At 33.0% G+C, this 25,169-nt stretch overlaps 2 protein-coding genes across 2 annotated transcripts in view; one reads left to right on the top strand and one right to left on the bottom strand.

Moving 5' to 3' along the window:
- Positions 1–166: 166 nt before the first annotated feature.
- On the top strand, positions 167–4,020 carry LOTGIDRAFT_235069 (hypothetical protein). Its single transcript, XM_009063562.1, has 4 exons — positions 167–236; positions 1,522–1,571; positions 1,905–2,042; positions 3,404–4,020. The coding sequence occupies exons 1-4, from the start codon at positions 171–173 to the stop codon at positions 3,489–3,491; spliced, it is 342 nt and encodes a 113-aa protein (XP_009061810.1). The 5' UTR covers positions 167–170; the 3' UTR covers positions 3,492–4,020.
- A 3,997-nt stretch (positions 4,021–8,017) lies between these two features.
- Positions 8,018–25,169, bottom strand: part of LOTGIDRAFT_91668 (hypothetical protein) — a gene marked incomplete at both ends in the record, with an annotated part of 50,513 nt that continues 33,361 nt past the window's right edge. The window contains 5 exons of the mRNA XM_009063563.1: positions 8,018–8,107; positions 13,626–13,733; positions 14,399–14,451; positions 16,061–16,174; positions 18,357–18,533. Coding sequence (XP_009061811.1) covers positions 8,018–8,107; positions 13,626–13,733; positions 14,399–14,451; positions 16,061–16,174; positions 18,357–18,533 — 542 coding nt within the window. The remainder of the gene's footprint in view (positions 8,108–13,625; positions 13,734–14,398; positions 14,452–16,060; positions 16,175–18,356; positions 18,534–25,169) is intronic.

Here is a 25,169-nt window from a genome sequence, read left to right on the forward strand (position 1 = left end):
ATCTCGCAGACAACAATTTGGAAAAAATTAAATGACTTGACAGATAATGTTATATAAATAACACAAATCTACTAGGTATGTGGTTGTACTTCATTTAATTTCAATTTAGTATTTGCGTTTTAGTCTTGATTTTTAAATGTCAAGGACTTGATTCAGTGCGGGATGTAAAGATGGCGGCTCCCAGGAGAGAAGCAACAAAGATAATTCAGTTGATTAGAAAAGTGTTACAACCTCATGTAAGACAAAACTATAGCTTAGTAACGTTGATCGAACTTTAAACAACCCGTTAGTGAGTGTACTACATACACTCATGCGGAAAATATTGTGTATTTTTACCTTCTTTTGAGTATTTGACCTTGGCCCACCATCATTGACATTGTTGTCAATCTCTTTTTTATAAACTTTCAAGTTTCATGTCAATTAAATATTTTGATCACAATGATAATGGATATATTCATACATATTGTCTTCGATGGTTGTTGGATTAGAATAAAGAGAACAGTTTCCTATTGCCATACACCGTAGTTGGCAATTGAATTCCTTCACCATTTGAATATCGTGGGTGACCGCTTGAAACCTCGTATAACGATATCTGACGCGGAATTACTTTTCGAGAAAACCGCAAAAAACTATTTTTACGCGTATTTTGTTAAAATCTTTTTGATTATTTTATACGTGGTTTTCATTCTTGGAAAATATATACCTCGTTTAACAATTCGAGATCACTGACCTATTGAACCAAAAACTCGTATCATAATATAGTATACGAGGTTTTTCATCTTCATACTCAGAAAAGGAACATTCAATCTCATATAATGATATATTTTACGAGGTTTTGAATCTGACTGGTTATATACGTGTTATTTAATTAGCGCTTTTTGAGATATTTGGAATACGCAGATTTGTTCACAAGATCCACACTTTTACGACCTTTCGAACGGTACCTAAAAGTCAAAATGACCAAATATGACATATACGAGGATTCAAGCGGTCACCCACATTATATTGCCACACTTTCCCTTCAAAGAAATTTTGACTGAAATAACTCAAATTTTAATTGACATTAAATTTCTCAGTAGTATAGATCTATTATGTGTAATAGGGAATATTGTGCCTGGAATTCCAATTGAAACATGACTATGCAATTAAATAAGCATATCATGGCATGTTGTGTCATGTAAGTGTCGATTTACCGGGTACATCATGCCAGCAATTATGAGAATTGTTCCTTACAGATTAAAATAATTAAATTGTTGCTTTGTAAGGCACCACAAATTTTCAGGCTGTCCTCTAGTTTAAGGGCAGTAACTTCAATTGAATCTTAGATGTGGATAAACTGTGTTTCCAAAGCCTGAAAATTGCTTTCTTTTGGTTATTTAGAAAGCAACCTTTAAGAAGAAGTAATAAGACAATTTGGGTGTTATTCCATGCCACGTTTCAATATCTTTTAGACTTATTTGAAATTAGTCACTTTCTTGTAATTATGTTTGAATTATATAAGCTTATTGGCTTTATTTTCAGAAAGAACCTAATAATCCTTTAAGATTTGCTGATTATGGAATAGCAGAAAGGTATTTTTATTTCAAACTTAACATTTATTTTTCTAAATAAGTGACCAAAATATGCAATTTTATGTCAAAGTGGAATTCCGTCTTCATTAGCCCACAAGGTGCAGAAGAGTAGGACGTAAAACTCCATTCATTTCATTTCATTTCAAAGTAGAATTATTAGAAAATTGATATGTAACTGTACTTCATGCGATATACATGTAGTTAAAAATCTTGCTAATAAAGAAAAAAAACCTAACTGTGGAATTTAGTAGCTTTGAATAAGGATTTTTTCTCTGTATCTAAAATTGGAATCAAGGAATTTAGTTTTGGATTTATAACTTTGTCCTGTTTTAGAACTCAGCCCCCACCTGACCTACCTGATGGTCCAGCACATAAATTGTCTGATAATTATTATTTTACGAGAGATGCCAGACGTGATGTTTTACCACCAACAGAAATATTCAATGGAGCTCAACGTCGTTTGACTTCTGGGTAAGAAGTAGTTGATAAATTTTGATATCTTAATTTGCTTTGACAAGACATTTGAATATAATTTGCTTTGACAAAACATTTTAAATTTGCTTTGACAGGACATTATTAAATATTATACTTTGACAAGATATTTTATTATAATTTGCTTTAACAAAAGATATTTATATAATTTGTTTGACAAGACAGTTTTATATAATTTGCTTTGACAATACATTTTTATATAGTTTGCTTCGACAAGACATTTTTATACGCCCACATGAATATGTGGTCGTATATTGTTGTTGCCCCTGTCCGTCGGTCCATCCGTCAACATTTCTTGTGAGCACTATAGAGACTACAGTTTTTATCTGATTTTGATAAAACTTGGTGTGATACTTCAGATTGATAAGATCTCGGTCAAGTTCGAATTTGACATATTTTCAATGAACGGTTTTTGAGTTATTGCCCTTGACTTTGTTAAAACGCGTCGAAATTTGTTAAAAATAGTTCGTGAGCAGGATTGAAGCTACAGTTTTCAACCGATTCTGATGAAACTTGGTGTGATCATTGGAATTGATAAGATCCCGGACAAGTTCTAACTTGACACATTTTCGATGAACGGTTTTTGAGTTATTGCCCTTGACTTTGTTAAAACGCGTCGAAATTTGTTAAAAATAGTTCGTGAGCAGGATTGAAGCTACAGTTTTCATCCGATTCTGATGAAACTTGGCATAATCATTGGAATTGATAAGATATCAGACAAGTTCTAACTTGACGCATTTGCGATGAATGGTTGTTGAGTTATTGCCCTTGACTTTATTAAGATAGCTTGCGAGGCAAGGTAACATACGCCCACTGGCAGCTGTCAGAAATGATAAAACAGTCTTTAATGACTAATGTGCGAATTTTCTCATATTGAAGAAATTTTATTACTTTGAATTCCATTACATATATATGCCATTTATTTATGCTGAGTAATTCCACAAAATTTTTTAAAATCAATATCAATAACCCAAATACAACAAACAATTAAATCACACAGCTCTAATCAAGGGCAAAAAACAACTTTTGACGCATGTTTACAAAGTCAAGGGCAATAACTCAAAAAAAGTTCATCGAAAATTTGCTTTGACAAGACATTTTTATATAATTTGCTTAGACAGGACATTTTTATATAATTTGCTTTGACAGGACATTTTTATATAATTTGCTTTGACAGGACATTTTAATATATTATACTTTGACAAGACATATTTATATAATTTGCTTTGACAGGACATTTAATTGACATAAGAGATGATTGAGATAGATTGAAATTGTGCTTCTCAATTGATAAAAAAGATAGTCTTGATTTACATTCACTAACAATTTAATTTTTTCAGGGAGTCTGCACTAGAAAGTGGAAATGTGAAAACTGTCAGGCCAGGACATACTTTTAATTGGGAGACTGGAAAAAGTGATATGCTGTAGACATTATTTTCTATATATTTATTATGAATGTTTGTTTAAATAAATTTGTCTTGAGAGTGTGGTGAACATTTAAGTCTTTTACAAGTAGTTAAAAATCATAAAGGATCATAATTATTTTTAAAAGGAACAACTATTTTTTCTACTAAAGTAATTGTCCACTTAGTGATCACAGGTGAATGATGCCAATTCTAGATTTATTACAAATTATCATTTCAATGTAGTTATCCAGACAAAGTTATGAAATGGCTCAGAATTGTTCTTGTTGGTATAGGTTCAAAAAGGTGAAAATAGAAACTGACAAACCATGATAGTTATTTTATATATATTCACAGCGATGAGACAAGATGTGTTTAAGGTATCCCTGTCTTCTGTCCTTTGACATCTGTTTAGAGAAAATGGTGTTCATGGTCAAGCCATGAGGTGATAATGGTAATTATAAACTATAGTACATAGTACAGTTACTAATACAGTCCAATGTTCAGCCTTTGAATTGCTAAGCTAAAGCTATTAAAGCTATTATCGAAATTTGACATACAGGAATTTATTTTCCAAAGTTACAATTCAAAGCCAAACATTACAGGGCCATGACCAGGAATTTTGAGAGGGAATACATCAAGATTGAAAATAATCTTAAATAGAATGAAGGATGAGCACATGGGAAAGTGGGAGTCAATTTCAGATCTTGGTCCATGCGCAGTAAGAAAAATCTTCCGTACACTCATATACCAAAAATGAAAAGAAGCCGCCAGTGAGTGCTATATAAATGTAAATGGACGAACGAAATTACACGCATAAAACACCACATCTCTCCCATATTATGTTAAATATTGCGTTAAATCTTTGGCTTTTATACGCCCACGTGGAAATGTGGACGTATATTGCCGTCGGTCGGTCCGTCCGTCCGTTCACATTTCTTGTTGGCGCAATAGAGTCTACAGTTTCTATACGAACTTGATGAAACTTGGTATGCATGTATATATTGAGATCTCAGTGAAGTTTGAAATTGGTAAAGATTGAATGAACGGTTTTAGGGTTATTGATGAAACTAGATATGCATATATTTATGACATCTCGGTCAAGTTAGAAATTGGTAATATACGGATAATGAACAGTTTCAGAGTTATTGCCCTGTGTGTACAGCGATGAGACATTGTTTATGTCTGAATTTGATGGAATTGTTTCTGTTTTTTTCTTTCTGATTTTATGATTATTTGAAAATTCATTATTCAGCCACAAAATTTTTGTTATCTCTGACAGCTGGTAGTGAGCGTTTGTTAATTTGCCTGGCAAGCTATCTTTAATAATATGGTTATCTCCCTTATACTATAGAATTTTTTATAGCCATCCACCCTATCCGTTCACCAACAATTCGCTTGTGAACACAATACAGACTAACAGTTTTTATCTGATTTTAATGATATTTGGCTTGATCCTTTATATTGATGAGATTTTGGTCAAGTTCCAATTTGACGACATTTCGATGAACGGTTTTTGAGTTATTACCCTTGACTTGAAACGCGTTAAAATTTGTTTGTGACTACAGTTTTCATTTGATTTTTATGAAATTTGGCGTTATCGTTTATATTTATGAGATCTTGGTCAAGTTAGAATTTGACGAGTTATTGCCCTTGGCTTAGTAAAAATGCGTCGGAATTTGTGCTTGAACAAATATGATTTTACTGATACACTTACACATAAAACTGTCATTATTAACTTTATGTGACTTGTGAACAGTTTATGTGAGAATTTTATTAAATTTTATGTGTTGTTTTAAATCAACAACATCTTGGACAAGTTATATTTTTTGGTACGAGTTGGCACAGATTGACGACTATAAAAAAACTCGCTGTGACTCCAATTTGATTACAAGATATTAAACTAAAACATTTTTGTCGTTTTGGAAGACTGAAATAAGCTTAAGGGGCTTAACATCACACCCTAATACTCGCTCGAGGAGCATCGGTTTCTCGTCTGTAAAAAAAATAACTTTGCCCTTCCAAATATTTTGCTAGATAGAGATAACAACCATGTGCCAGAACATAGATACCGGAATTAAATTCAGTCTTGATAGTTTCGCCCCTCGTCCTCTATTTGTACCCCCAGTATCGAGAGGCTGGTGTGAAGCCGCTACTGAGCCTACTTAAACTGGCCCATATCTTGTGTTGTTCGAAAGCAACGATAACCAGAATATACAATACAAAAGGACTTTATTAAACACTTATATTCTTTGGTGTCACATAAATACATTATTTAAATAAACCTTCCCTTTGAGAGGCACCATTCACCCACATATCTATATATCTATCAATATACATTCTGTTCAGATTGGTGCTGATTGATGCTGATGACAAAACGGCAATTTCGTGTTGATCTTATATTGTGCACTGTGCACCAATCTGATTCCTATAGTTTCAGACGAAATTTCATAACAATGTAGAAGTAAAAAAAGACATAGATATCTTATATCGAATAAATGCCTAAACCCATTTCAGCATATTAAACAGCGTAAAGCGCGGCGGCAGAGATGCAGTGCTGCGCTGACTGGATTCCATATGAGCTTCAGGCGATACTGCCCTCAGTATGATAGTAAATTTTCTAAATACTGATGGGAAATGACACGGATAAAGCAAATCGCAAAACGCACAGAAAATCTCCTCTGATGGGGTTGTGGGCGTAGTGGAACCAAGGAAATGAAATGGAGTTTTACGTCCTACTTTTCTGCACAATGTGGGCTAATGCAGACGGGCAACGCCATGCACGGTGCAATGAGATATTCAGGACAGTGACATCAACCTGCTCTTTTTCAATTTCCATCTGTTGAGGGGTCTTTAGCGTGCACAGCCTGTAGCACACGGGGCCTCGGTTTATTGTCCCACCCGAACGAAAGCCTCTTTTCTATGTTAGCCCCTCTTACCTATATCACTAGCAGGTAGAACAATACCTACACACACAAGATACCCACCCAATGTCACTTCCAGACTAATTTCTCTTTGAAATTTCAATCGAAGAATACACCTTTAGTGTAGAAAGTTTCCATGATATACGAACCAATCGAACCACATTTAAAACATTAAACACGCGTATGCACATTTATTATTACAAAAGCAAATTGTTTTTGCTATGAATTTAATCATACGATTATTTAATCATACGAAATATCGAGTCCAACTATCAAGCTGAGCCACATCTTGATCTCAAATTTAGTAATAAGCCAAAAAATGCTTCTCCCGATTTTCTGCTGTATCCCACTCAACAGAGTATAGCTTATATAAAGCTGCACAGTACCGTGGCACGATGGCGGGTTTTGCTGATAATTAATCACCAGTATCATAATCCTCATTCTAGATTACAGAGTAAAGCTGGCTTAGGTTTTTCTCCGAGGGGGGTGAAATATCTGAGACTGCCCCTCTACTCCCCTTGGCTCCGCTACTGCAGATATCATATCAAGCTAGGCTCCTGACCTAGTTACTAAAATCAGATCAATAACTTGGTTGACCGCGTTGCTAAACCGAACTACAGTTCTCAAACGGAAACATGTGACGTTCAGACATTATTAAAGGAGCATTTCAACTTTCTTTCAACAGTTTGCATGAACAATGTTTTATCAATTGTAAGATGAGTTCAGCTTACAAATGTGGAAAATCGATTGTTCCTCTAACTACCTTTCGTCGCCACAATGAATAAATTATGCAAAATTTATTTATCATGGTTTTTCTAGAACTTATAGTGATACACTTATAAGTATACACAAAACCAATAGAAAATACATGTACATGTGATTTGAAGGCTTTTTTGAAATATACATGTATATGACATTTCTAAAAATTCTACTAATTTTGTCTGGCGTAATAATTCAAATGTCAGTCAACCAAGTTCGTGTTCGTGATAATTTTGTTGTGATATAGATAATCACAAATTTACGATTTTGAAAATAAAGACTTATAGATAAATTGACAGAAACAGAAACACGTCCTACGTTCGTCTGAAATTGTCACAAACATCGTAGCATTATCAATGATAAAAGTAAAAATATATATTATGTATTATTATAAGCTATGACTTCATTTAAAAATAGTTATTTTAGCTTGACATAAAAAATACTACTTTTAAGTTCTCTTCTGTTTTTCAGAATATATACATTGATCGTAGTATTTAATAATAAAATTCTACTTCAAATTACACTTGAAGCAACACAATCACATTACTCTGTAGTTTATTTTCTCACCGAGCTGTCACACATAATTCTAGAAAGAAAATTTTATGTCTCCACACACAAACAACCGGAATAAAATATATAACGACAATCCATGTTATAAGTTTTTACAACAGTACCATTTCTTTATTCTTTTCCTGAGAATCTCTAGTCAATCTTCTGAGGAACTGCTTTTAGTTCTGAGAGATATTTTTGTCTGAATTGTTCCATTCACAGTTCTTGATTCTAGTTCATAGTCCGAACCTCCGATAAGTTTTCTACCCAAACACGGATTTTGAGGATGTCGACGACAGATATACGTTCTACAGGCTGCCTGCATACTTTTTCTAAAGTTTCTTGACATGAAACCATAAATAATAGGATTGAGGCACGATTGAATATATGGTAAACATTCTAAAACAATCTGAAAAGAAATAAGCAGAGCGATTATAACATAGCCATGGATTATAACATTGCATTAATTAGGTTTCTCGAGCAAAGGTCGACAAATCAAACAAGCGGGGCACGTTGATGGTTGGAACGGAACGTATTTTCATTAGTATAATACGTCACAAGTCAGATATCAAATCAATGATAAGAAAAAACCTCATTTATATAGCAGTATATTATATTTATTAAGGACCAATCTAAGCTTATTCGAGTTTTTTTTTCGGTACCCTTACCATATTTCTGTAAACAGCTCAAATATGATTCGTTGCGTCTCATCTGACAATTTCTAGAAGAAACTTGGTAACCTTTCTAAAGAACTTCTTGTTGAGTTTTTGGAATCAACTGAAGGTAACTGACATTTGAGTGTTATGTAAAAGAGATGGAAATCATTAAGTACAATATGTAGGTATGGTATTGTAAGCAGGTGATGATAAAGGTAACATTGGTAGACCGATCTGACCTTTAAATTTCTACTTAAATCATTATCTTACAGAATATTATACTTATCAGAATTAGCAATATATGTACTTTGAGTAAGTAAAAATAATGTTTAATTTGATCAGTGTAATTTTCATACATGACCATAGAGATCGAAATTTCTGTTTCTATACAAGTCCATATTCCTCAAAGATTTGTTCACAGTTCCTCCCAATTCTGATATTATGTTCTTAAGTTGGACAGTAATTTAAACTCAATGTTATATGACGCCTTTACTTTCACCGTTTCTTTATCATAACCTATATTCCAGCCTCTGTTGGATATTTTGACAGTTGCCAGCTGGAGTAGTCAGAAAAAGACCCTGTTAAATGATAATTATGAGCAGTTCTAAGGGACAATTCTAACTTCTTTAATGTTAGGACAAGAAATTTCATTGGAACCAAACCTTAGAAATAAATGGTATTACTTTAGAAACATAATATGAAACGCACTGGAAAAATTACAAGGGCAAAACATTGTGCAGTGAAATTTTTCTAAACCAGTATAAAAGGAAAACAACCAAATTTACATGTGGCTTCTGCAATTTACAGTGTTCCGAAGATTTTTCAACTTTAACAGATGGAAATAATAATTGTCAACAGTTTGCTGCATTATGACCAAATGCATAAATAATATTGATTAAAGTTACATAATCGTGCGATTTGATAACTCTCTTTTACCATAATTCGAACAGTAATGGTACCAATGATGCCCAACTTGTTTGTTGATCCATATTGACAATTTCAAGTCAATATGTTAACCCGCTTAATCAGGAATAGCGAAAAATGCTAAACGTCGTTTAGCTTTCAATTTATAAGAATTCAGTGAAAGTTTAACCAACCGCATGCTAGTGACAATCAAAACCTTGGTTGGCCGACTTAACAGTAAGAATCCACAGAGTTTTACACTACTTTTCAACCCTACCCGTTTTCTTCCTCTTGGATATTGCCGAGGGCCAATGTAAATCCATACCAGATTGCTGAAACTGACATTTCAATTATGAACTTATGTCTGTCTATTGTTTATTTATGAATCATTTTTAATGAAAAAATATTTTTTGAAAAAAAACTTTGCCAACGTTATACAATTAAGTTAAATGTTAATGAAAGGTGTTATAATAAGTAATGATAATATACTCTAAAAATGTCACCAGAGATAGTTATAAACGACATTTGTTAAATTCAGTAAAATGGCACATCACGACGTGCAACAAAAACTTAACCTAAAGGGATTGTCATTAGATTTTCAATTGTTTCTTATTCACTAACATAAATGAAGAAAACACACCATTTATCATTTTCATAAAACAAACTTAGCAAAGATTAACAAAGGTTCATAATAGGAGAAGCCTCAGAAGAGATTGAAAGTAGGAAGATTGTTTTGTTTGTACACAGTTTGATTTTCAAGATATGTAAAAATAGATAAAAAGTTCTGATAATAGTTTGCGTCTGAAAGATTTTGGGGTTCTATAATTACAGTCAAAACAACCGAATAACTGTCAAGTACCAAAACCGAAGACTGAATAGATAGATTTATATATTAGACAGAAATTATTGAGATTGATGGAATATGATGCTCGACGTCAATGATGATAAATAAGGCAGAAAACTTTTATGTTTCGATATGTATTGAAAACCCACATATTCTATAATATAGATATCGTAACGATTAGTTCTATAAATTCAATCATTTTGATACACTGCATTAAAATCTTTGATTATCCATACTTATCCAAATAAAGATATATTTACTTCCGGTTTATAGTCAGGTAGGTTGATGTCGTTGTATCGTGACCTATTATTTTAGAACGAGTTAATTACTAGAGTTCATGCTTTATTTTCGCTATTGATACAAGATTGATAGAGTTATGCCAATTTATATATCGTTTCAAAAACCGTTCTCTTTTGAAATAAAACAACTGATGGCACTTTTCGACTGGGCTTGTGAACTCTGCATTCCTCTCACAGAGTCCACATAGTTGATATTGTTTATACTGGTTTTAAAACTTTACTGACTGCGAAAAAAGTATTTAGCTACAATGTGAAAATGTTTTGAAACCTGATGAATAGTAATGGTATGCCAGTGGAACCTCTTGACACTGTTCTACAAACAAGGTATATATACAGTTTCAAAACAATCTGCTGGAATTATTTATCATTATCTATATTCCATGGACATACAAACTTGGTCTTTTTAAAAGTACTATGCCTATTTTTGTCTTGTCTTACAGCCCACAATTATATTAGTACCTTATTTTAGAATTCGGAAAAGGTACAATATTAGTCTACTAGAAAATGTATGGAAAACACGTAGTTTTTCAGTGGGTTTCATCTTCGAAAAATCGAAAAAAAGATAGTAGGCCCTATTTTAGGAATACATGTATTTATGTATGCATTTAATTAGATTTATTTTCTTTTATCTTAATCTGATTTTTGTTTTCCTACACATGTCAATATTTATTTTCAACATCCCTATATATGGTACATGTATATATAGTATGTTATTATACTTTCTCCTTATTCCAGATTATCTCCAACCCACTTATTAGATAGATTATACTTTAATGCATTTTATAGGCTTAAAAGAACAGAGCGTCGGATTTTCACTATAAAAATTAATATTTGCGACGAGGTCAAATTAAACTCTTTTAATCGGATTTTATACATTCTATTTAAAAGAGCATCAATATGTCGAGTATGTAAAGGATTTCTTCTACACAGTTTTTGTCATGTATGAGTAAATACTTTAACTTATTTTTCTATATTTTTCCACACTCTCACATGGACAGTCAACGTTTACCAGACCGTGGACAAATCATTTAAATTAACGTTTAGACATGATCATTGGTGATGTTGATAGAAGAGAGAGTTCACAGATTCTGTTAACAATATAGGTGTATCTATCTTTTTCAACTACGCTAAATTTTCGACCGATTAGAGGAAGAGAAACAGAAAGACAAGGTTTCTGGATCTGATAATGTAGATAGATAGCCTGCCAGGCAAGTTAATATACGCCCACTGGCAGCTTTGATTTTGAATAAAAATATTTAGCAGTTCAGTAACAATCACCTGTATGAAATAGTCAACCAAATTCAGTCATACACTTCTTTTGAACTCTTTAGAGCAATACTGAATAATATCGAGTATGAGTATTACCCTTGTTCTTAAAAACGTGTTCAATTTTTAGCTCGTGAAAACTCTAGAAGGCAAATATTCCATCTTCAGCGCGGGACTGAATAATAAAACCAACTTCTATCAAAATCCAGCAAGAATCATGCCTTTTGGTGTTTAAGAGCTAAATTTCAAAGCGTTTTCAAGGGCAATAACTCATACTAATCATTTTTCGATTTTCTGATTTTCAATAGGCTTTATCCTTGGGTGATAACAAATACCCATGCCAAGTTTCGTCAAAATCCGTCAAGAATTGTCCCTTCTGGGGTGTTTACAAGCTAAAAATGGAACACGTTTTCAAGAACAAGGGCAATAACTCATACTAAATATTTTTCTGATTTTCAATAGGGTTTATCCTTGGTTGATAACAAACACTCATGTCAAGTTTCGTCAAAATCCAACAAGAATTGTGCTTTCTAGAGTGCTTACAAGCTAAAAATTGAACGCGTTTTCAAGAACAAGGGCAATAGCTCATACTAAATGTTTTTAGATTCTTCTGATTTTCAATAGGGTTCATCCTTGGGTGATTACGAACACTCATGCCAAGTTTCGTTAAAATCCATCAAGAATTGTCCCTTCTAGAGTGTTTACGAGCTAAAAATTGAACGCGTTTTCAAGAACAAGGGCAATAATTTATACTAAATATTTTTCGATTCTTCTGATTTTCAATAGGGTTCTTGTAGAGTGTTTACGAGCAATTGTGGACGGACCGACGGACATTGGTGACGGCAATATAAGCCCCCCATTTCATGTGGGCGTATAAAAATCACCCGAAAAGTCCATAGTTTCTTTCTAATCTATTTATTTAGTTAGTTGGGGAAATTATGTTAGACGGATACTCATGCAGTGCAATAAGATTACTAGGCCAGGATGGCATCAATGATCTAATGTCTTTTGCATTCAACTGACAATAGTTCTTCAGTCTGTCGACTTGGTTTGTCGCCATATCCGAACGACAGGATGGAAAACACGAATTCAGTCTATCTTTCCAAAAATAATATAATTAATTATTGAAAATGTAACGCTCTACTTCAAACTAACCTTACTTTTTATATCTAACGTTAATCAAAAGAAAAATGAACCCGAATATTGTTATATCAGATGATAAGAAACGAAGATCTATTGCATCTGATAACTTACACAGGTGAAATGAACACCTAAATCCGGGCATCGGTGTAAGTTTCAATGAAACATGTTTATTGCCAACCTGGCTAATTTCTATTTTCAAGATTTTAATAAGAAGAAATTACATGTAGGGTGGTCTGTTAGAAAGTTAACTAAAATAAATATCATTATAATATATAGCAAGGTGAGAATGAGAATGGTATGAAATTGGCACAATTTAATAGTAATGATATGAGTAAATAATGGCTAGTAAATGTCAGAATAAGAAGCCATGTGGTAGAACTTATCAACTGTAAGAATTACCAACGTAAATTACCAGGTGAATAAAAGTAGGCCAGTTATACTAACATACAGATCAAAGGATTTCACTTGTATTATATTTTTCGAATAGGCAAATTTTGTTTTTTGTAATTTTATTCTATTACACGTTCTCTTTCCACGGTTCACTTCCTCTTTCTTCATAATCTCTATCAGCTGCAAATCAGTGGTGTGAACCCAAGCAGTACTTGAAACAATATCTATATGTTGTCATCGCTTCCGCTGTTTTTATACTTCGATTGTCCTATACAGTTGAAGTGTGGTTAAGTTATAGGGGCATTTATCCCCCCTCTCCCTGACAAGAAACGCCGGAATGTCTGGCTCGAAAATATCTCCATTATCTTGTGAAATGTATTTAAATGTTCACCATAGATTGCAACAACTCACCTTAGCAGTGAACACTGACTGATGAAATATATTGACGTTCATTCTCTGTAAAACACGGAACATTAACTTTGGTCCCCAGCAAGCCAGAAACACTATTATAATAGTTATTAACATTTTAATAACCTGAAATAGATGATAAAAAATAGATATTTTACAAAACGTTTACGTTAGATGGCTTTCAGTCGTTTAATATTAGTTTTTTTTTATTTCCACGTCAATTTTCAATATTTCATAATATGAGGGATTCCTTCAGAATGAAGATTGAATTGCATTTGACCAGGTTATGAGGGTAATTTAAAAATTTGTGTAAAATTTGTTTTCTTGTAAAACCAAACGAGACATCGTGATCTGGCATTAATGTTATAATATTATTGTTGACATTTAAAACGAATAAATCTCTCCCTTGCTGTCATTATCTCTGATAAAAACAAATCTTCTCATAAACGCCTTTGTACCGACAAACTTCAGTAGGTGTATTAATATTATATTTATATCGTGCTGATTCAACAAGAGTATTCTTTTATCATAGTAATCAAATATTGAAGTTATATAAAATGTTACGTTCTCTTTTTAGTGCGGTCTGAAAAAGTAAAATATTCACAATATTTGTCAAACAAATTCTATTTACAATAGGAAAATAACATAAAAATCCAATTTCATTTTTCTCTAGAGTGTTAACGACGTAAGCCTTCGCTCTAATTTTTAGACCGAAACATCTGCCCTTATTCTAGCCTCTGATGGCTATTTTCAAAGTTGTCGGCTGTGTAGAGACAGAAAACCTACAGTACCTGTTTTATGAAGTTTTGACCGCACCGCCAAGGGTACGTGGTTTTTAAATTTACTTCGCGAAACCCAAAGTTTGTAAAGTGGGTATTTTGGTAGTTCAATCATACCATCATCATTTGCCTTGACTCTAAATAAGTGTTGGGCATTACCGTGACCTTCGTTTTGTTAGTATCAAGTGAATCTGTCAACTTTGATCACTGAAAATTCTAAACCAAATTTTATCAGAGGAGAAATATGGTTTGTGGTTGTGCTTCTTTTTTTTTCCGTTTAAATTATTCTATTTTTAATTGCAAAGAAAAACCCTATAAAGATGATTCAGTAAAATAAAAATGATGACTTTAACATAGATAAAATCAAGGAACACCTTTGTATTCCACCTGCAACAGATAATTTATCTCTTTTAAGACTTACTGAGCTAACCTCAAACGCCAAAATTTCCAGCTCCAGTATATTTGTAGAAATGAATTCTAATGTTAAAAAGTTTGTTTGATGCTCAGATAGAAATGAGGGTGTACGCAGGAATAAACACTCAAATCTCGTACATTAATAAGAATCGGTGGTACAATATAAACGTTATTGAAACACGAGACTTAAACATGCTTCTTTTGAGTTTTGCACAAAGGTAACAACACATCTTTCTAGTTTTCTTCTTACGATAATAGCAACTTAGATGTTACTAATAATAATGAGGTTTTCTAGAAGTCATAACAAACTACAGACCTAAATATATCAATATAAACAGCTATGATCTATCTTCTATCGGGATATTATTATTCAATTTAAAGATACAGTATTACTTGTAAAATAATAAATGTGCTATCCGAAGAAATAATATTATATAAAACATAAGCAATAATAGTAAAACAATATTATAAAGAAGTCCAAGATCAAACAATTGATTTATACATTGTGTTAACTTCTTTATATGTATAACCCTTCTGTACTTGTAAATCTATCTTCTCGACATGTATCCTTGGACATTGCTTTAATAACACCTAATACAAACCCCGTGTTGTTAAAAAATATACAATTGCCTTGAGGTAAATAATATGTAAAAACGATATACATATTGACTTTTTTTCATGTTGAATATTTAGTAGCTCGACTGTATCAGATACGTTATTTAAAATGTATACCTCTTCATATCCAGATTCTCGAAAACTATGAAATGAAACCACAACGAACATTATTTGCCACTTTGAAGTAATACAGGTGATATTTCTTTCATGTAAATTTTTCGAGTTTTTAATTAACGTGCATGTCAAACTGAAATCAAAATCAAAAATCTTGATTTCAGAGATCATGTTGTATTTATATTAGACAGACAAAACATCGGTATTCTCTGATTCTTATAAACATTACAAATGTTTGATGGTAAGGACATGCATTGTCAACTTATCCGACCTAACTTAATGTTTTTTCTTTGTCCTTGTATATTCAGGGTCTCGAGTAAAGAGATGTTCGGACCTCTTTTGTAACAGACTGGTGATGATTATGCACGTGCATTTTGTCAACTGACCTACAAAGCCTTGTTTTAAGCATCAGAAATACCATATAGATCATTGTATTTCAAAAATATATATTCTCAGAAGAAAAAGTAATTATGCAAATCACTCTAAGATTTAATACAATTCCCTTCTTTATCTAACTAAAGAGTAAGATACACACCTGTTTTCGAGCCCTGAGAACTTCTACACTATGTTCACGGGTGGCTTTATTAACTAAACTGCGTCTTGATCTAATATGGAAATGTCTAGAAATGGACGGGTTTTCAGGAACTGTTAATCTTTGTCTTGCTTCTATATCTGGAGAAGACGGTGCCATTAATTTACTGAAATAGAAATTAATCCGATTATTATTTCAATGAAATGATTTCTTGTTTCTAGAGCTATAAATTGATGAATAGTTTATTTATTTTAGTCACACGCTTAATTTTCACATTCCGTGTCGGTGTCAGACAAAAGAATTGCTGTAATCAACGTAATTGGCTAAAATATATATATTTGTATATCAAACCTTTTTTTCATGGTTTTGAAAAAATTTAAAACTCGTTTCCAATAGCGGAGAAATTTAGTTTTTAATGCTCAAGTTTGAGGAGCATATAAATATCAAGTTAGTATTTATAAACTTTACCATAGTTTCAATACAACAAGAACCCCCAAGACTAAGTTTGGCTTCATATTCACCATAATTGAATACAAGATCACCAAAATAGTTATCTCTTTGAGCGCATAGGTGCAGTAAATCGATACAGATTCCAATTTAGTCTAAATTAAGGTAAGGTTTAAAATTGTTTGAATCTGGTTTAGTTGCTAAGTCTTCAGAAAAGTGACAAATGAACAATCACATGAAAACTTGTTGATTTTACAATGTCCTTAGAAGGTTGCATATTGATTAAATCATACATGAAAATAAGAAATCATAAATATTATGCTGTCATATAGTCACTTAAAGGTACGATTGGTTTAAACTACCCAATTATCAGTCAGACGTAGTTTTTCCAACTAAGCGTTTTAGAACGTCACTATATCAAAATCTGTTTTAGTGGGATTACAAGAATTGCAGACAACTGAATGAAAATTCGAATGGCGCAAATCAATCAGTATCCCCTATACTCATTAAAAATTCACAAAACCTCTTTAGAATCGCTTTAACACTTGCACATATATAGGCTATTAGATAAAAATCGATTTCAATATGTTTCAGGAAAATAGTAAATAATTATGATTTATGTGTCGTTTGATATTCATTCATGCTGTCATGTCACGAGATTTTCAAGATTGTTTTCGAGATATCTCATCACAAGTGTATGTAATCGTCTCGAATTCTTACAAACCTCTACAACAGAACACAGGTCAGTCAGACAAACCGATCCTATTATCCCTCTCATAGATTTGCTAAAAGAATGAGGAGAAAATCGCCATATTAGTTTATACTGTCTATTGTCTTTGATCTTATCACATAGTATTATGAAATCGTGACCAGCAAGCCATTAGTTAGATCTATATCAACTATTTAAAAAGGGTCTTAAGTCGTTACTTTAATCATAATCTAAATTGCTTGGTTTTTATTAGAAGTGTTCTGGTCGTCATAGTATTTAATTTACCAGCTGATAAAATTTATGCTCGGCCAAAGCAACACAAACGATCTATATAGGAGTTATAACTTACAAGTCAGGGCAGAATATCTACACGTTAGAATATTAGAATAATGTTTCTGGGATATTTGAAATATGTATTGCCTTCCTATACATTTCCTATATCAAATTTAGGAAATGTTCCTTTAACTTTAACCAAATAGATTTTCATTAATATTTCTTAAGAACACCCATACGCATATGTCAAGAAAACTACGAACACACGAGATCTCCACAACAGATGATGCATTACAATACCACCCAATACGCTGCCAAAATAAACACAATTCAAATTTCCGCCTATATACGTACGTTGACATTTTGAAACTCATACAAAAAATATATTAATTAAAGTCATAATATACTATTTAAATAATTGTACAAGCTTTTTCAGAAAAATAAAATACGTAAAGTTTAAAGATCAATTTGGATGTGCAAGTAGCTTTTTTGTTATATTTATTTTGGTTCACGTTGTGTTTATGTTCTACACCTACGGTGTATTTTTAAAAACAATATTCCTGTTAATCAGACACACTTATTAAATTGATTGAATAATTCTTGTAATTATCGACACCAATGTTCAATTTCATTATTCATAATAAGATGGGAAATTCGTGTGTATTTCCTTTCAATAATTGAAAACTATTCTCACAGATCGAAGACCCTATACTAATAGAATACGTTTTGATAAAAACAAATGTCATATACTAAGCGTTCAGACAGAAATATAAGAATTAAAACAAGCTGCTATAAATGTAGAAAAAAATGGTCTCACCTTTCAGCGTTGTTATTGGGTCTAGTTAATGTTATTAACTGTCTGGAACTTATCCATAATGAATGAATAACAAATACATAACAGAAGAATAAAATAATTGTAGGAGCAACAAACATCACTAAAAACTGATATATAGCAAAGACAAGTCTATCTGGTTTTTCAATACCAATATCTGCACAATATATCATAATCACAGAAGTTTCATTTTTATAGAATACATTCCTCTCTGTATCCTGAAAAAATAAATTACAATCATTACTTCAAACATATTTTTATGTCAACATCATTACACATTAACAAGGTAGTATACGACCTTTCAGCAAATACTCCATGACAGCTTGAACAAAATTAATCTACTTCAAATTCTAATTAAATTCATGTTAAAATCAGTTCTCCACAATCGTGCTCGATAACTTGGTCACGGGAAATTAGATCGCCAGGCACAAGGTATTATGGTCACGTTAATACGGGCACAAGGTATTATGGTCACAGGAATACGGCTACAAGGTATTATGGTCACAATAATACGGACATAATCTATTTTGGTCAAAGTTAGACGGGCACAAGGTACCAGAAAACACCCGTCAGACTTTTGATGCTATTATTGGCTGACAGCATCACTAAAACAACTAGCTGAATTGGGCCTTACAATGTTTATAGATATATTACGATGTAGCTTATATCACTACTTCTATTTCCGATCGCGGATCAATGGCGACAATCGAGCCGCACAATTTTTCGTCATCGCCCTGAGCATCAGAATGAGGATGAACTGAGACATCAAAATCCATTGGTCATCGGTGAGCCCCCTGCTGAATTACCTGGAAGCGAAACGTAAGTTTATCTCCCCATATTAATTTACAAAAATATTTAGATGACTATTATTGACCATGGCATGCCTGTAGAAGTACGACTGGTTTTAAATATAAATGTTATGTTACTGAACTGAACATCCATTCCAGGATCGGAAGGTCCCAAGCCCAGCACATAAAGGTAATTCCAGGACGGCCCACTGTCTGGACTGTGCTCTCATTAATGTGACCAAATTAACTTGTGCCCTTATTACTGAGACTAAATTACCGTGTGTCCGTATTACTTTGACCAAAATAGATTGTGACCGTATTGTTGTGACCATAAAACTTCGTGAGCGTATACTAAGAGAAGTTAATTTTACCACCGGGTATCCATACAACGTGTTTTTCTCGACTTATTTATAAATCAAACATTGTACACGAAAATAGGTGACGCATTTTGCCGCCGTTGCCGAGTTAGTTGCTCATGAAATATGGGTCAAAGTGAAGGATTCAGAATATCTGAGGAAACATCTAAGACATAAAATTTTTTTTCGTTTTTTTAACTTTGACGAAATTTGGTGTTACACCACTGTATATATAATAATATATTCATCAGATGGACTTTCAAAGTGCCATGACTAATGAAAAAGAATCTTTATATAAGCCTAGGTAATTATCAAAAAAAAAGGCTTCAAAGAGCCTTTCAAAATTACTTAGTTTAATGGATTATTACTTATATGAAAGCAGGCTGGCAATTATTCTGTTTATATAATAACAGGCTTTATGAAGGTTATATCATCAACATAAAAACAAAAATGGTGGAAAATACTGATATTTTGCACACTGATTTTCGCTGCATTTTTGGATGCATATCACGTTCTCCGTCAACAACAACAACAACGGCTTCTTTATTCTTTGCTACGTGGACAATGGAGATTAAAGAGGAGTTGTAGCGAAACATACGAATTGGCCAGTGGGTGGCATAATATAATATCTGGTGTTCTAACTAATTACTAATTTAATAAAAACATAATTTTGACCATTTTATTGCAACTATCTAGCATATTGAGAATATTCTGGCTATAACTTTGCTAAGCTTTTCCCTCCTCATTACAGGATTGTATGGAGAAAGGGAAAGCCTACCCTCTGACTGTGTTGTGGTACCGTATGGGTAAAGGAATGGTTCTAACATGGATCGGAGCAACGCCGACATTTTTTGTCTGGTCTAAAAGTGCCGATACTCCATCAGTAAATCAAGTTTTAGTCGTCATGTTGGTTAATAAAAGTATGCTTGACGCATGCGCTGTGAATCTCCAGACACCCGCTGGCCTGCCTCATATAACCATAACTTTGTTTTTTTGGTTTTATTGGATAATAGAAGGATTCTGTCGTATAATTTTAACACTAGGTAAGTTCATTAATGAACAAAGACTCGTTTGGGCCAAATTTCTGACATTTCTCACATTCCGTTGAAAGCTACAAAATGAAAGTCTAATTTCTTTTTTCATTTCCTTTATGAGAAAAATAGTTCGCCTCAGCTGGCTTATTGTCATAATAATGGCCATCTTCACAATGTCAAGCTATTACGAATTTTGTCTTATATCTTGACTGCAATGGTCACCTTTCTTTATCACGACATTCAGTGATTTGATTGGATTGTATGCCAGCGAATACAGCCAATCAGAGCCCACAACAGAATGGCTGTAATAATTATGGTTAATTGTTTACAGATTTTAGTCGCTAACGTAGAATCCAGCCATATCACAATACTTACAAACCGTTGCTATTGCAGTCAAGGTATAAGACGCAGTTCGTATTTACTTGATATCGTGAAGATGAATATTGGACAGAAAGGTAAACTACTGCGACACGAGCAGAACTGAAGTCTATTATTTCCACCAGTAAATTGTGATTGTTTCGGGCAATAACAGTGAAAATACCTATGAAATAAATAAACTGACAGATAGAGAACATTATATATTACTGTATTTTAATGTGGGCTGATACAGATACATATGTTTAATGTACTCGTAATTTAGGATCCGTATGGTATTGTATATTGCTAACGATTTTTTTTTGTATCTTTGTCTTTACCGTTAAAAGAAATTTCAAAAGAAAGAACCTTTCATTAACTAATTTCTTAAAAACTAGGAACTAACAGATAATTTATCAAATAAAATAGCATTTCCTTTAGTACTTCTGTTTTATAATGGCACTTTAGATAATTGATACGGGACTGCCTGAATTGACAACCGACAACACTTGCAGTCATATTTATCGACAAAAAAATCTTATCCTAAGCAAGAATGCTTAAAAATAGAATGTTTGATAAACCAGAGCTTTAAATAAACCATTTTGCCCTTCTCTACAGACACAACAGGAAGGAAGTTAGTAATTTCGGTGTGGATTATGCAATATTTCCACATTAACTTATGCTACAGGCATTGATTATTATCATAATTATCGGTGCCGGATAGCTTTTGAGGCATGATGAACCGCCATTCCATGCCATTACTGAATATCCTCCCGATAATAGCATGTATGGGTGCTGATTACATTGATAGTAATTTCATGCTTTTAAATTGTTACCAAAGGATCAATCAGGAATAATTGATATTTTTTTGCAAGTTTGCATGCTGTAGGACATTGAACCTTCCAATACCTTTTGTGATGATTTTCTGATCTAGAGTAGGTGATTTATTGCCTTCTAAGTCAAATCCTGTTGTTGAAACTTTGAACTAGTGAACTTCATAAACACGCTTAGAACGAGTTAAAGGGAAAGATGATTGGGAGGGGGGACAGGGTTAATCATGAATATAAATTATGTAAATAATCTTCAGAAGTACTAGAAATGTATGAAAATCGCATCATCCCTTTAAAAATACTTAAAACAATGAATTTCAATGTTTTTTTTAATATGTCTTTTCTATATATCACAGTGTATCTCAAAAAGACGAGTCGTCATTTCAACATTTTGGATAATTCTGGACACACATGGATTGGATGGCTCAAATTTCGACGGTGAGCTGTGAACACTATTACTTATTGGCTTGGTTAAAAATTATGAGACTAAAGTACGATTAGATGCTTCTGTCCCTTTAACCCTGATGGAAAATACGATACAGATATTCCGATTAAGTTGGAAATCAGAACTTTCCGCATTCTCTAAAAAGAAACGAATCTAAAAAAAATGCACAATGATTCATTGCTACATTCTCAGTTTCTTAAGATAAGAAATAAGATAGTTGTTGGTTATCTTTGTCTGTAGTGTATTAGTATATATTTGACCTTATTCGTGGGTTAAACGATTCGATTAACTGTTTAATCTACATCTAGAGTACTACGTCTAGCCGTGAGAAGAATATAATATGGTGATTTCGAATACTTTACGCAATGGTTTGGCATAATTGAACGTCACATAGACATTATACAGACAAATTACTCTCATAAACTTAAGACTCTTAATAACATCTCATTAAGGAAGATGATGCCATGAGATCACCTATCAAAGTTTTTCCTGTATATTCATCCCTAGTGGTCCATTACGACGAGTGTTAGTTGAAGCAAGATAAATAACTTAAAAGTGCATATACCAGCAAAAGAATCGTTGGTTTCTAGAAATAAAATTTCATGTGGTCAAATACTGAACAAGACAAGAGCATTGTAGACGTGATTGATATTTTCAGTAAATCTTAAGAAGAGCCCACAAGAGTCCACAAGATGAAATATTGCTCTCATGGCACTAACAAGCATAGACGATAGCAGTGAGCCACCATTGATTGTTTTGCTGAATATCCTTAATTCTATTCATTTCAATGAATGCGTCTTAACTATAATAGAATGACATTTCTGGAACAAGACCACATCACAAAATGGTTTCAACAGAAATGACTTTAAACTTCAATATAGATGTGCCCATGGGAGACAAATTTCGTGTAGATTTAACAGCGGAATTCCTTACTTGTATTTGAGAGAAAAAAACCGTAGGGTCTATAGATGAATGTTTAATGATTAATGACAGCTGAAATTAGCACGGAAATACCGAGAGATGATAGATCACTTCATTTTTTATTTTCAGACAAGAATTTCTCTAAAATTGTTTTACTTAATATGGATGCTGGAAACTGTTTTTAGACTTTGTGTGGTTAAAAAAGACCATACCAGATATAATGGATACACAATTTTTTTGTTGTTCTACATTTTGTACATCAAAATACTGAATCTTCAATAGCCCCTGGTAAAGTAAGCTTTTGTTAAAGGAGTATCGCGTTTCAATAGAGAAAATATTGGGCATATTCTGGTTTGATCTTCAATACCACTTTGTTTTTTTTGATCATTTTGTTTTGGTTCTCGACGACACAGAGGTAAAGTCGTTTTCATAATTAACAGTTATACTGATGACTACAGGCAAGTGGCATAACATCTAAATATCAGAAATCAAATATCAAATATTTAGACATAAATATACCATAATAATAACCTCTTCAGACATGCAATTTTTTTTTTTCTTATTAAATCAAATGTTTTTTAGATCAATTTTACTTCAAAATATATGCGCTGCAATAACAATTGTTGACACGAATTTAGAATACATACACCAGACTTCGGTAAAATAAATGGATTAGATTGATTTCATCATTTTAACCATTATCGGTATATAACATTCTGGCATGGAAAATTTATTTTCAATATTAAAGGAGTAGTAAATCTAATTGATTCTTTCCGAGGTCAAAACCGTCTAGACACATTATGTATTTTGAATGCCCGATAGTGCAGCATATTGGTTTTCTAAACATAATATAATATAGTAGTCGTCGAGAGTAAAAAGTTGCAAAAATTTTATTATAGAAAATTGTTATATGCTACTATACATACTTTAGAAACCATGAACACATTCCCAACACAGTACGGAGAATTAATGTTAAATGGACAAACCTAAAGGTGTAATGATTACTTTTGTGAAAACGCAATATGACGTCAAACGTTGAAGAAATTTTATTCTTTAATTAATGATGCTCTTGGGTCTTTTTGTTTCGCAATCTTTCAAAATTTATGGAGCCAACAATCAACATGTGGATGTGTTGTAATTTCATTTGACTGTACGTTCGTTAAATTGAGGCTTAGTTGATGCATTGTTCGTTAAATTAAGGCTTAGTTGATGCATTGTTCGTTAAATTGAGGCTTAGTTGATGCATTGTTCGTTCCATTGAGTCTTACCTGGTCCACGGTCCGTCCAACTTACCTAGTCTCTATTGTTCATTCTATTGAGGCTTACCTGATCCAATGTTCGTCCTAAAGAGACTCACCTGTTCTCTTTCGCTCGTTGTATTAAGGCTTACTTAGTCTATTTGTTTGCCCATGGGGTAAACCGGGTCTACTGCTAGTTGTATCCATTGATCGCTCTATTGATGCTTACCTGATCTTTTGTTCGTATTATTGAGACTCACGAGATCTATTGGTCGCACAATTGAGGCTCATTTAATCTATTGAGTGCTTACCAGATCTACTGTTAGCCCTTGAGGCTATCCGGATCTATTGCTCGTTCCATTGAGTCCTACCTGATCTACGGTTGATTCTATTGAGGCTAACTTGATTCATTGTTCGTCCTATTGATGGTCTATTAAAAATTCCGATTTGTCTGATCCATTACTCGTACTATTGAGTCATACCTGATATATGGTTCGCTCTACTGGGGTAAACCTGATCTCTATATATCTATGGTTCGTTCGATTGAGGCTTACCTGATTTATTGCTCGTTCTATTGATACTTACTTAATTTGTGCTAGCTCTACTGAAGCTTACCTATGGTTCGTTCTATTGAGTCCTACCACTTACTCATGCCAAACTGTTCATCTAGCCCTTACTTCCACCTTTTTATCTTCGTAAGACATTCCTGTTCTCTATATTAGCCTCGATCGACCGGGGTCGCTGTGGGGCCATGCCGATTACCGAATGCTCGATGAGCAAAACCTCCAACAAACATATCTTATTTCATCCATACAATTAAATTTACTGAACCATATCTGCTGTCTTGCAACCTTGATACAGTTGAGAGAACCTCATTTAGT

Source organism: Lottia gigantea (assembly GCF_000327385.1).
Source record: "Lottia gigantea unplaced genomic scaffold LOTGIsca_58, whole genome shotgun sequence".
Lineage (NCBI taxonomy): Eukaryota > Metazoa > Mollusca > Gastropoda > Lottiidae > Lottia > Lottia gigantea.

What these genes read in the sequence shown, in the direction of transcription:
- LOTGIDRAFT_235069 (XM_009063562.1), top strand. Translation starts at nt 171, where the DNA reads ATGGCGGCTCCCAGGAGAGAAGCAACAAAGATAATTCAGTTGATTAGA. An exon ending in GAAAAGTGTTACAACCTCAT is followed by an intron (nt 237 to 1,521) that starts GTAAGACAAAAC and finishes CTTTATTTTCAG; the next exon opens with AAAGAACCTAATAATCCTTT. An exon ending in CAACGTCGTTTGACTTCTGG is followed by an intron (nt 2,043 to 3,403) that starts GTAAGAAGTAGT and finishes TAATTTTTTCAG; the next exon opens with GGAGTCTGCACTAGAAAGTG.